Here is a 13,612-nt window from a genome sequence, read left to right as displayed (position 1 = left end):
ATCATACCGCAGCACAGCGGTACATCCAACCCAGGCGATATTTCCCCTTTTCTCCTCGGTGTTGTGTTGTAGAGACGTCTCGGTGAGTATTTTGACTCACTTGACAGTCTGACAATGACAGTTTCAACTGTTTTCCCCAACTGAAAGTTGGTATTTAGCAGGAACGTCGTTCACAAAGTGATGCTGAGGTGATATGAATACTTGAACTATGTCAAAGACGGTGTCACCACCGCCACCCGAACCATCTCTGGCTCTAAATTGACCCAGGTTGTTTCTCCCCGTAGCCCTATAATTTCTAATAGCACATTTATTTTTGTCACCATACCGCGTGCACATGTATTAGATCTAATCCATTAGCCTCATCCCACTTTACATACACTGCTTTAAGTACATGTTGGCGAAATATCTTCCCGGTGAATCTGCCGTTCTGGCTGAAATAATGATTTTGATATAAGTTGAGCTGATTTGCCTAAGCTACCCAGTAATTAACTGAACTTAATCATTTCATTTCAATTCATTTCCATTACCTGAATTATTTTGCCAGTCTCTCCTATCTTCTGTAATGAATGTGTCTGCTTTAAGCTCACTGTTGTCTGCTCGCGAAAGAGAGACGGCGCCTGAACTCTGTTACAACACTGACCTCTAGTGTCAGTTTAACCTGGCTCTGGCGGCGGTGTGAGTTTTAAATGTGACATTTTAGCAGGCTCATTGGTGGTCCTATCTAAGGTAATGAATCCGCTTTGGACCAACTGCCTAGTTTGAAGCTTTAGCCTCCAAACGCCTGGAGCGGGGATTGCCCAGGATAGGGCAGAGGTAGATTAGGAGTCAGTGTAATGAGAAGCAAAGCATCTCTTTAGCTCACCCTTTGTCTTTGCCTCCATCCACCGAGCCTTGGAGGAGACGGAGAGAGATACTTCTCTGGCCAGTGGCAGCCACACGGGCATTGGCTTTATTTTTCATCATCCTCTTCTCCTCTCCTCCCTGCCGGCAAAACCTCCTCTTTTCCTATCTGGATTTTCTTTTTTTTTTTCCTTCATTTTGCTCCGTCCTCTGCCGCGGATGCTGACACTTGCTCATGCCAAAGCGACCTCACGTCCTCGACAGGGGATTGTCAGATCTTCTAGAATATGGAAAAAGACAGACGCTGGCCAACCACACGCACACACCAGTGTGTAGCACGTGGTTAATAGGCATAATAGGGTCAGGCCTGCATTTAATAAACAATTACCCATCTATAATAGATGAGTCCGGCTCCTAAGGCCCAGTGCTGGCCCGGGTCGAGAGAGGGAACCGGAGAGAGAGAGAAGAGGAATGAATAATGCAGACAAGATGCCCATCAGAGCACCCTAACGCTGGGGCCCATGCGGCGCCAATTATCTCCCCCTGCTAATGATGATCATCTTGATGCTCTCCCCCAACACCCTGGTCGCCCTGCACCCACATGCCTAAATCAGACATTTACCCAGCTGCCCCTGCACATCACCGTGAGTCCTGCTCCCTAACTCACCAAAACGGAGGAAGCGAGCTTTAGTGTCCATTTAATTTTATTTTGTCAGGGTAGCGGAGGGGTTTCCTTGTGTCAGGGTGGTGGGGGCACACCGGCCAGCGCTCCTCTTTTGAATCACAAATCAATCAGGGTCCTCTCTTCAGCAGCTTCCATTCAGTTCAAGGTCACTCAGATTACACAAGGTTAAAGTGTGTGTGTGTGTGTGTGTGTGTGTGTGTGTGTGTGTGTGTGTGTGTGTGTGTTGGAGTGTGTGCACATGCAGAGAGACCTGAGAGGGATGGAGGGAGAGGGGGGGTGGCGGGGACTGTCACTAGTTGGATTAGCATACAACTCCAACAGAGCGAGGGAATTAAAGCCAGCGCAGAGGTACGATGGCCAGGCAAAATGGTCCCCGTTCTCCGCTGTATTTGAATAGACGGCCTAAGATACGTGAAAACAGAGAGGCGGCAAGGAGAAGCTCTTTGGCCCCCAGGATCAGAGGCGGGGGACCTGTGGTGCTCAGGCGGACTGCTAGTTAAGTAGATAGGGCCCCAGTAGACTGCTTCAGTATGGGCTCTGGGAAAAATACACAGCCATTTTGGCTCCCTCGGGGCCCAACTCTGTGGTAATAATGGGATCACAGCCATGACCCTCCCAGGACACCGTACCACTATTGGATATTCTATTAGTTTCCTCTACAGTGAGAAGAAGTCCGTGCTCAGCCACTTTTCCCACTCAGAATCACATTTGTTTTACTTTTATGTAGCTTTAACAGTGACTAATCAAATTATTTAAAGTTTCCAGGAAGGGACTTCATTAACAATTGAACAGAGTGCAGTGCTTCTTCTGACTACTGTAAAACCTTCTAGTATATAAAGCTATGTATTGTGGATATCTTCTAATCATATCTAATGTACTTTATGCATGCAAGGATATTGTAAGCTATTAACATATGCACAAAAAAAGCTCACCCCATAATTGTTCCTTTTTACCATTTAATCCCAGCACTGGAAGATACAGCAGAGATCACATTAACATTTACATTTCTGAATCCCCCATCTCCTTGATACAACTCCAGCTTTCAGCCTCAGCATCTCATCTGCCTTTACATAATATCAGGCTGTATTAATGCTACATACGGAGCTCTACTGTCTGTGCTGCGTAGATTTATATTTTCCTAATGATGTGCTTTCATTTTTCCTCCGCTATCCCCCTGTCCTTCCCTTCACCTCCAGCCCACAGCCCACGGTGATTTGAAACACACACAACTGTACTGCCATTTTACTGCAGAATAACACAAAGCGCGGGTTGAGACACCTTTGGTCGCCCCGGCCCCATCTGTTGCACATCTGGAAGTGGTGCGCCGCACCAATAATTGGAAGTCAATTTGTTTGAAGTTATGTATTTGGCATCTGGCTCGTTTCATAAAAACTCTGGAAATCGCATTAATTTTATAGCATCTCAAGAAGGCCCAGCCACGTTTTTTTGTGTGTGTTTTTTTTTCATCTCTTCCATCGTTAATGCACGTGGGGCCTTGCTAGTCTAGTGACATGGGAGTTTGTCGAGCACTGGTCAGGGTGTGGTCTTTAATAAAAGCAGCATGGAGGCTAATGCCCGAAAGAATCGAGGGGTGAATTACTGTAGTGCACTGGGGATACACTATTGATTGCTTGAGTTCCTAATCATTAAATGTAATGCTCACATTCTGGCTCAGTTTTATAATTTCAACTTTAACCTTAACTTCAGATCATTTCTCTTCTTTTTTTTTCCTGAAGGGAAAACTCAACCAGGGCCTAGTTTGCCGCATTTCCAGGAGACGAGCTGACTGATTGAGAAGCAGCATGGTGTTGTTTGTCACACAGCTCTGAATCATGGCTGAAAATAGATATGACACTTGATGTTTGGTGCCTCACTGCCGGCTGTCATAGTGTTACTCAAATTTCACCTAATTTGTGCACAAGTCTTGTCACAGTCCAGATCCTGATGAGGGCTTTTAGGTGGTTATTTTTTTTTCTCCCCTTAGCTTCCTCGTATGTGTAGCATGGAGGTGGAATGAGATACACACCTGTGCATGTGTGTGTGTGTGTGTGTGTGTGTGTGTGTGTGTGTGTGTGCAGATGCATATCTGTTGTGTGTGTGTCTGTGTGTCTGTGAGTGCACATTTGTGTTTGCACACAAGCACATTTGATTAGGCTTGTTTGTGTGTGTGAGTGCGTGCGGCCCTATGCCTGGGTGTGTGTGCGTGTGTGTGTGTGTGTGTGTGTGTGTGTGTGTGTGTTTGCTTCGCTCCAAAGTGAGTCACCTCAGCGGGAGGTGATTAAGAGTTGCCAATGGCAGGCTCGACAGGTGAGTGCATTGTAGCACGCTGGCAGCTGTGGCATCTGCACAGGTGACAGCTTCTCCTGCTCAGTGGTGGTGTCAGTGTTGGTGGGTGGCAGGAGGTCTGACAACGTTGTTTTGGTGACAGAACGACTGCGCTGTGAGGTTCACGACATCACTTGCCTTCTTTAGATTTGTCAGTTTATACTGGGAAGTGTATAGGGACTACCGTGGACTTTAGCATATACTGCCGAAGCACTATTCCATATGTGAAAGTGCTGTTTACCAACTATAGTTATACTCTTCTTATTTTATTTGATTGTGGGGGAAAATTATCCACAGCCAATATGTTCTGTTCCACACCTCCTGTCTTGGGTCTTTCTCATGGATATACTTGCACAGTGTGATGAAAACACACAGCACACTGCTGCCACCTGCTGTTTAAAATATGACGCAGCAGCAACCCTCTGATGCTGGAAGTGAGGTAATACTTTTAGGGAGACCATTGTTGCAACACATGCATATGCAACACAAAAAGGAACGGAAAGATTGTTTTACAAGGTGTCCTTTTTTGGCATGTGTTGGAAGTAGCTAGAAACCAATCTGTTTCCCACGAAGGAGGTTCGGTAAAGAGCAGAGGACGTGAGCGAGGTATGGAGAGGTTTGTAGGATCGCAAACTTTCCCACATTTGTTTTACATGTTCAAATGTACGTTCTCCTCTCAAACATATGCAGCTAATGCCTCTAACATAACAGCGTTATGGGATACCTGCGCTGTTTCCTCAGTCCACTCCTCCACATTAGTTCCTGTGAGTTTCCAAACCGTGGGTTGATGATGAACTGTGATATTCCAAATAAAAAGTCCCTTGTTCTGATGTCACCGTTGCCTCATCCGACCACATTTCCTTTTGAAGCGCGCGCATAACTGGCCTTGAACTTTGTCCATAATAGTCTTTGATATGCAGAGAAATAAGTGAGTTAGGAAGTTTAATCTAACCTTCTTTTTCAGAGCAGTAGGCTTTGTCTCACGTGGTAAGTTTCAACAGAGTGGTATGTGAATGTGTATAGGTATTGCTATCAATAATTTCATTAAGGTAAAGTGTATTCATTTGTATTTTCTGACTTTGACTTTCATCAATTCCTGTCCTACACTAATTGGATGTGTGTATTTTTTTCCAAGTTTTGTAATATGAGAAAGGAGAAGAAGAAAAAAATCACTGCAAGTCTAAATGTAAATGAAGTCTTTCATGCTGACGCTTTCTTAGATACTCTTCATGAAAATCTATATTTACCTTCCATAACTGCTTTGGCCAATTACCCGTAAACATCACTCACCACTTTGTAGTTGGAGTGACTGTACTCCATAATGATTGATTGGCTCGGTCTTATTTGCGGCTAAAGAGATGCGAGCGAGGAGCGTTTCGATTTCATTATGGAGAAACACAAGCTAATAACACTCTAAAACATTAATTCAGGGAGGCTTTGATGAGAAATCCATTTGGGAAGTATTGGCGTGTGTTTTTCTTTTTTTTTTTACACGGCTCTGTTTGTTGTATTATTAATGCATGATTACAAGATTTGAAATAACTACATGTTGATGAATGATTTTTTTTTTTTTTTTTAACACAAAACAGTATAAGATGTGTGCTCATAATGAGGCTTAAGTTTTTTGATCAATGTGTCATAAACAAACTTTCTTCAACAAACTTTGTTAATGATACAGTTTGTGATCATATTCCTCGTATATGAAAGGACACAACGCTGCCTACCTCAGAGGAAACTTTCTCTGCTCTCTGCGGCTCTTTATCCTCCACATCATTCATCCTCAAGGGCTCATCAGCTCACAGTGGGCTCGTCAGAATTATTACTCCTCCTCTACTTGTCTTTATTATCCAATTTTCCTCCTCTCTCGTGCTTTCTGCCACTCATTGCCAATCAGCCACCTCGTAAGCCGGCCCTTCACCTTCCGGTATGAAACTTCTCATGTTTTGTTCACTCTTTTTGCCTGTTGCCGTCCAGCTAAACGATTTAGCACTTTACCGCTGCTCCCTTTGTATCGTGCTGCTATCATCATGCTCCTGACGTGGTTTTTGTACTTCCTGTCCACTTAACATTAGAGCCGAGTGAGAGATTGTATGTGAGATGTTGCTCATTTGTAAAAATGTCTCATAAATTCTGATAAGATACCGGGTAATGTAAGTCTTTCATTGAAGGTAAAACGCAAGGGACTTTGCCATTTGTAATTGCACACAGTATTATTTCTCTGTATGAGTGTTCTTAGCCTTTAGAAATAGAACTGTGGTTTAAATTGTGTTCATTTCTGTATGAATGCAGATGTCGAATAAATGATGTTGTCTGTGGTATCACATGAAGAAGCCAAAATCCCAACTACCAAAAAAGGGGTTTATTATATTTTTCCCACCCCTATACTAAGAATAAAAAAAGGTAACATGTTAGATAATAATATATATATATCTTTTTCAGGAAAACATGGATTAAAACATATATAAATACACAAGCACGTATTTGACACAAAAACACTTAGAAGACAAAGACAAGACCAAAGGCATGTTAGGCATTGCGGTGAGTACATCAGTCCCGTATTGATACATTTCTTTAGGACAAAACTTGGACTTTGAGTTTGAGTAAGGCACATCACTGTTTACGGTCCTTTAAAAGTAGTATTTTCATTTCATTCATGAACAGTTCTGGCTGGGTTTCAGTGAATATGTTGCACGTTACAGTGTACAGCTACCACAGTGTTTACCAAAACAACAGTAGACATAGTCATTTATATTATGTACTTAAAGACTTATAAATGTCTCCCTTTTTCTTGTGAGTCTGTTTCCACTCTGTCCGGGAGGCAGAGAAACATATTCATTGTCTATTTGTGAAGTAAAAAAAAAAAGAGCATGTGGAGGAGCAGGAGGTCCACGAGCTGTTTCCGGTCCCGCTGAGCTTTGAAGAATGAGAGCTCTGGGGCCAGTCGAGCTCGAACACCCACCTGATCAACAAGAATGACCCACTTTATGTACAGGTGGCACTTTGAGGGGCACTGCCAGGTGTGTTCGCTGTCATTTAAATGACTTGAAACCCTGTTGAGTGGTTATCGTATGCTCGGAGCCCACCAGTCAGTGTTTTGGAGGCTCACGCCCACTTGGCATTACAACAGTGTTGTTGTGGGAAGATAACAAGAGTTCGTCACTAAAGAGGGCACCCTTATAGGTCGTCATCCTCCCCAGAGCTGAAGCTGCTCCTGCGGCTGCTGTCCTTGGACGCGGCCTCGGGGGAGCCGGCCGAAAGGAGCGGGTCGGTGCCAAACGGCGAGAGCGGGTCATCCATCAGGATCTCGTCCAGCCGGTGCTCCTCCTTGAGGGTAGCGCTGAAGAAGTCCGTGAAGTGGGACAGCGGGTCGGAGAACGTGGTGCAGCCGTCGGCACCGGGGATGTGGTCCTGCGGCCCGGCAGCGGCGGGGAGGGACGACGGCAAGCCGGCTATCCTCTGGAGGTAATCGCTGTTGGGGTCCTCCTGGTAGAGGGGCGGCTGATGGGGTTGCTGGGCCTGAGGAGACGACTGGTGCTGCTGCTGCTGCTGCTGTTTGAGGAGGTGGGACGATAGTTCAACTGTCCCCAAGGCCGATGCCATGTTTGGGAGGCCGTGTGCTCGGGCCTGGATCTCAAGTTCCTGGAGAAAGACATGAAAAGAAATCATGAGTCAAATATTTCCACACTTGTTGCAAGTTAGTCTAGATAAGATCTGAATTATCTTAAAATGTGTGAGTACCAAAAATATGTCATGTCCTCAATTACGAGCAGATCTGCCGTGACGACATTGTGTCGAGTAATGACACACCTCAACTCTTCCACATACTGAGGTTGTCGTGAGCGGGGGTTTGGGTGTTGACGCTCTTCTCCCACACACTGTCTAATCTCGGTATTTGGTCATGTATCAGTCATCACAAAGGGCCGTTTGACCTTTGTTAAATATCTTTTTAATGCCAGAGATGGTAATTATTTCCTGCGTTGTATTGTCACTTCCCGTTATGGACGTGACACCAGATAAACCATAATATTTGTGTACCCGCGGCTCTATAAGCGTCTCTTTTATTCATGCATATAATCTATATTGTATTTTTCCAGTAGAAGAGCTGGGATGCATTGTGTTTATTCATCAGGTCATAAACATTGAGCTCCCGTTTAGAGGGAGTGGATGGACCTCATGGAGGTATGGGGTTAAAATAGTTTATAAGAAAGCCTTTCAACATTGACTTGGAGTTCAAAACGTTAAACTCGTCCAGCAAATATTATCTCATGTAAGTGATTTAATCTAATATTCCGTTTTATAATCTTACTTTTAGGACTCAATCAGCATTGTTGCCACTAAAGACCATCAGACTGCATTATGTAGAGTATTTTATCACCTGGATCCTCAGCAGAAGTCTCCTGTTTGCTTGCTCCAGCTTTTTCTGACGGCTCTCGAGCTCCCGAGCATGCTGCTGCTCCTTCTGCAGCCACTTTATGTACTCCACCGAGGCCTTCAGGATAGTGCCTTTGTTCCAGCGCATGTCCCTGCAGAAAGGAGAAATGTAAAAGATAACCTTTTACACAGAACCCCCTGATGTCGGCAGAATATCCTCCGTAATAATAATGATAAAAAAAACAGGGGGAAAAGTTTTAACACAGGTTTTTTTTTTCTCCTTTTATGATACGAATACGGAATGGTGATTTACACGGTGCAATTATTCATCCTTGGACATTACATGGGGACACTGAATGGGAATTTTAATAGAATAGTTAAGTAGCTACGCGGAAAGTCCATTCTCGTACCTCCTTGTTCGGTAAAATTAATCCTCGAGTAAAAATAGGTGAGGGGAAAATGAGCTAAGTAGGGAGACGGAGGAGAAAATGGAGCCTTGGACTTGAGGTGCAAGAGTGCAAGTCATTCTTCGGCAGATATTATTGCTTTTTTTTTAAAGAAGTAAAGGGAAGCTGTAGTAAAATTGTCCTTTTCCAAACGGGTGAGACATTGGTCTGATCAGCGCTAATAATCTCTTCTATCTCGTGTTAATGGCACAATGACAACGGCAACCTTCCATTTAAATTTGAAGCAAAGTTCAATTGCAAAAGATGGCCGTTGGATTTCAATTCAGCTCCACACTCCATCTCTGTGTTCCAATTGTGCTTCAAACTTTGATTCAAATGGTGTGGCCTGCTTCTTTGCATTTGACCCTTTCCTCATCATTCATGCTTTGAGCTGAACTGCTGGGACCCAGCGAGAGGATGTACAGCTCTTGGAGCGCCGACTACAATGGAAGTTCAAGTGCACCCTTGAAATATGACTGAAATGTGCTTGAGTACTCATTTGAATTCAATGAACAACGTTTAGAGTGTCTTTGTGCTTAGAATTTAATATGCTTCCCTGCCAGGCAAGGTCTTGCCATTGTTTCAGTGACATAAAGTGAAGAGAAGCAGGGGTATTGTTTTAATAAATACATTTAAAGCTTGCAACTTACGGGTCATTCGACTTTGGTATGAGCGTCCCCAGCTCCTTAATCCTCCAGTTGATGTTGTATCTTCGCCTCCTTTCAACTAAGCAAGCAGAACAAAGAGCAAGCGATGATTAGGCCGCTGTCAGATGCAAAAGGCTAGCCATAACTCCATGAAATTATTTTCAGATGATGGAGGTTGAAAGGCAGCGGGAGACACTTACTCAGATTATGGTTGTCTTTTTTCTGCCTCTCTTTGGCCATCACTCTCGTGTCGTGTACTGTCAAAAAATAGTGATTCAAAGAGGGGAACAAATCGATTAGCAACGCACAAGAAGTTAGAAACCAAAGCACAACGATACACAAAACGCAACAAAAGGTCCAGTCAGGCGACGCACAATCAGTTGTTTTGAGGGAGTTCCGTGCCAGAATGTGGAGTTTCCATACACACCACAGACACAAGCTTGACCTCTTTACACACACATACATGCGCTCTGAACAAGCCCGTTTTATCCCCTCTGCCATGTGTGAAGCTCATTGTGGACGAGAAAAAAAAAATGGGGATCACTTTTAAACTACCGTAATCAAGACAGTTTAGCAAATTTACTAATCTGTCCTGGAGGGGGACAGAAATGCCGGAGCATCCATATTTGTATTCACATTCTTCCAAATTACATAATTGGGGACCTGAGATTGGATTTCCCAATTTGTCTCTGTTGATTCAATCAAGGCAATTTAAACTCTGTGTAACAGCTCATTGTTCTCTCTGCCCACACATAAATGAAACAAATGGCAATTTACTCGTTTGCCTGTTGAGAGTGAAGGGGTTCTTTGGGCATCCTTTTTATTTCCTAAATCAATTAGCCGTCTTTGCTTGATGCATGACATTAATAAGAAATGTCCTGAACGGCCCTTTTGTTTTGTTTTTTGCACTGTGACAAAAAGTCCACACCATTTCTACGGCCTGTTAACGGAACCAGTGATAAGCAGAGTAGCTTTCAATCACTGGTCACAAATCATCTTGGACAAGTGTCTGTGTTTTATTGCGTGGCACACTTAACTGAACTTGATTTATTTTGTCTGTTCTTTTTAGCACCCACCCAGAGCTTGACTGTAGAAGAAATGTGCTTGTTTTTATTCATCTAACACCCACAATTATTTTTTACTTTTACAGCAATATGAGCATGTTTTTTTTTTTTAATTAATTGTTTAGTTATAAGATCAACGCTATGGCATGAGGTCATACCTGTGTGTTCCCTTTTTACAGTGAGCTGTGTGGAATTAGATGTGGGACTCATTCCACCATTAGGGGCGTTCATACCTTGTTCACCCCCGTAGATATCCAGCATGCTGCCACTGAGGGACACCTAGGAAGGAGAGAGAGAGAGAAGAAAGGAGAAGGGGGTGGAGAAAGACAATGTGTTAGTCACAGGGGAAGTATGCCTGCAAACACTTGTTGAATTTACTTTAACAAAAGCCACAACACAACTAGTCGTTTTTCACTGCTGTGTGGCTTTATTGATCGTTGAAAAACATGACAAGAGGGCAAGTGGAGTGATCAGAGCCTTGCAGAGAAGGTGGTCAGCCCCCGGGCCTCTGGCTTTGGACCTCACAGCAGAGGGTTGTAGTGCGTCCTCAGGAGAACCGTGCAAACCCAGAGCTGTGCTCACGAACTGCTGCCATGGTCAGACGGCCTGCTCATTTTGTATCATGAAAGAGTAAAACAACCAAACAAAAACTTAAACCTCGCTGAAACCAGGTCAATGAAGGGTCATCCTCCTGCCCTACTCCATCTAAGCCTAACCTCCAACCGAGCCTTGCAGCTTTCTGAGGTTTGGTTATTCCAGGCGCTGTGCCTTGATCTGCTATCGCTACCATTTGCAAAACCCCGTCCACTTGAAAGTGCCCCGAACACAGAGATGGCCTCTGTGTTGAAAATAGCATCCCATTAGATGAAAAGGCGAGCTAGGTCAACTGCTTGAACAGAGGCAAAACTGTTTTCCTTCGGGTCTCCTCTCGTCTGGGAAAGCGTGTATCAGTTCTGCGATAATGACGTCTTTTCACGGACTGGGGAGATGTCAAGATATGGCGTGCTGACACACATGTGTGTCTAATTCGCATTTGTGTATTTATGGGAAAATGCTACAGAAGCCACCATGCATTCCACGTTGCGCGCAGCCAATTTCATCCGCGACATGTGTGTCAAATCTAACTGCCAGACTGGTGAACGTGATAAGGCTGCATGTCAAGTCGAGAGATGGGAAGGAATGGAAAGTAAGAGAAGAAACAAAACAGAAGAAACTGCAGACATTTCAGATATCTGCAGTTGGATTAGTTTGCATGTGCGTTTTTTTCCTTCCCATTATCTCACCAAGATGCGGGAAGAGGAGGAGGAGGAGGAGGAGGAGGAGGAGGAGGGGACAGAAGTACTTATCAAAATGAAAGATTGCAACAATTCCCCTACTACTCCTATTGTAATCACTTCAGTCCCTCTCCCGTCCTTGTTCCTGGATGTGTTGACATGGCGAAACGACGTGATGCATCGTACTGTATGACTAATTAGGATGAATTGATCCATTTAAGCACGGTATCATTTCTGAACAAGCCCATGGGGAGTGTATGCATTAGCCCAATCCAATGGCTCAGTAACTCTCTCCAACAAAATCTTTTCCTCGCTCCTCATTTGAAACCCACTGGCTCTCCCATCCCTCCCCCTCATGCCTTATCTTTTCCTCCCCCTCTCATTCCTTCTCTATCACAGAATGTTGTGTTTTGCTGCCTGTCACTTTATCTGTGTGTGTGAGTCTGTGTGTGTGTGTGTGTGTGTGTGTGTGTGTGTGTGTGTGTGTGTGTGTGTGTGATTCTTTGTCTTCCAGTCTTGCTCTCTCTGTATTTAAGGAGTTAGGCCAGTTTCCCAGTGCTCTCGTCCCACAAACTGGCCCTCTATTTGGCTCAGGTGTTGCTATGTTCTCCGGCCAAATGGACCCCTTGTCCCACTTTTTTTTTTGCCCAGAGTTTTTAAATTCCTTCTTGGCCATGAATCCCACTGATAGTGCGTCTCTGTGGTGCCACTTCTTGTTGGTTGTCTTCCCAATAGTGGACCTTCGTTAGTAGACAGCTACTTAATTATTGATTATTTTATTGTGCCAGTGAGAGTATGTTTCTATCCACAAACATCCTCCTTTTTTCTAACCTAATCTGCATTGTTGATCTTCCTGAGTAATGTGAGAAATGTTGCTAAGCCCTATTGAACTTTCACTCATCTCCAGACTTAAGCTGACCCCAGACTAAGATAGGTCCCTTTCTTCCCAAGCAAGTCAAGCGTGCACCCTAATATTTAGACTAAAGTCTTAGGTCAAGGAACTTCACGTTACATAAACCTAACTGCAATAATGTGAGCAGGTTAACATATTAAGGAGTGGTCAGAAATCAATACAAACAACCTTCAAACTGCTGATAGTCACATTATAAACATTGTTACTGTGTAGCTGTTAATGTGATTCATACTTACATTGTTTTGCATCATGAGGTTTGACTCCATGCAATCCAAGCCTCCATCATTGAAACCAGATTCAAGACTAATTAGGTCATCAATAACTTCATCCATTGGGAACTAAAAGGAAAGGAGTCATTTCAGTGTACTCATGGACAGACAGATAATGTTTGTACCAGAATAGCTATGTTGGCCAAATCTGATCTTTTAAAATATAAACATTCAAACCAACAAAGAGAGGGAATGTGGAAGACTAATCCAATAAAGCTCTCCAACACCTTGTTGGAAGGAAAAAACATGCGTCTGTTTGGCAAACTAGTTTCCTCCTTTGAAAAGGTTCTCTCATCAAAGACTGATTGTCTGCAGTTATTGAGAGTTATTCAAGAGAGAGTTAAGTTATTATCAGAGTAAGGGGGAGATCAATGACGGCATCCCTTTGGTTAGATGAATAGTTGGAGCTACGCTATCAGATTTACATTTTACAGGCCATCATTTATCTCTCCAAATGCCAGAATTAAGAGGGACTAAGACAACATTCTTACAAATGGCATATGAAATGAACACAGAACAAGACATTCATTTTGACAGGAAGATGGAGCGTTGACAGGAAAACGTGTCAAGATCGTTGCGAAATCTACAAAAACGATGACCCACACTTTGGGCGTAGGTATGTGAACCAGTTCCAATTTGTTGTTGCAATTTCACGAACCAGTCCCTGCACATTTTGAGTTTTCTCAATTTCAGTTCCATATATTCAGCAACACCACATTTTAACGGTTTCTTTTTCCATAAGTCCACTCACCTCGCTGTCGTGATTGGCCATGCTGAG

The 13,612-nt window shown here is 43.7% G+C and overlaps 1 protein-coding gene across 1 annotated transcript; it reads right to left on the bottom strand.

Moving 5' to 3' along the window:
* Positions 1–7,024: 7,024 nt before the first annotated feature.
* On the bottom strand, positions 7,025–12,897 carry tfec (transcription factor EC). The gene is made up of 7 exons (XM_068586547.1): positions 12,802–12,897; positions 10,537–10,657; positions 9,515–9,571; positions 9,318–9,393; positions 8,226–8,373; positions 7,377–7,489; positions 7,025–7,319 (listed from the first exon to the last, which is right to left on the bottom strand). Exons 1-7 carry the CDS (start codon positions 12,895–12,897, stop codon positions 7,025–7,027), a joined length of 906 nt encoding a protein of 301 aa, XP_068442648.1.
* Positions 12,898–13,612: the final 715 nt, after the last annotated feature.

The sequence above is a fragment of the Clinocottus analis genome, unplaced genomic scaffold, assembly GCF_023055335.1.
Source record: "Clinocottus analis isolate CAN_PGR_092001 unplaced genomic scaffold, fCliAna1.0.p SCAF_20, whole genome shotgun sequence".
NCBI lineage: Eukaryota > Metazoa > Chordata > Actinopteri > Perciformes > Cottidae > Clinocottus > Clinocottus analis.
This window is presented reverse-complemented; position numbering and strand designations above follow the sequence as displayed.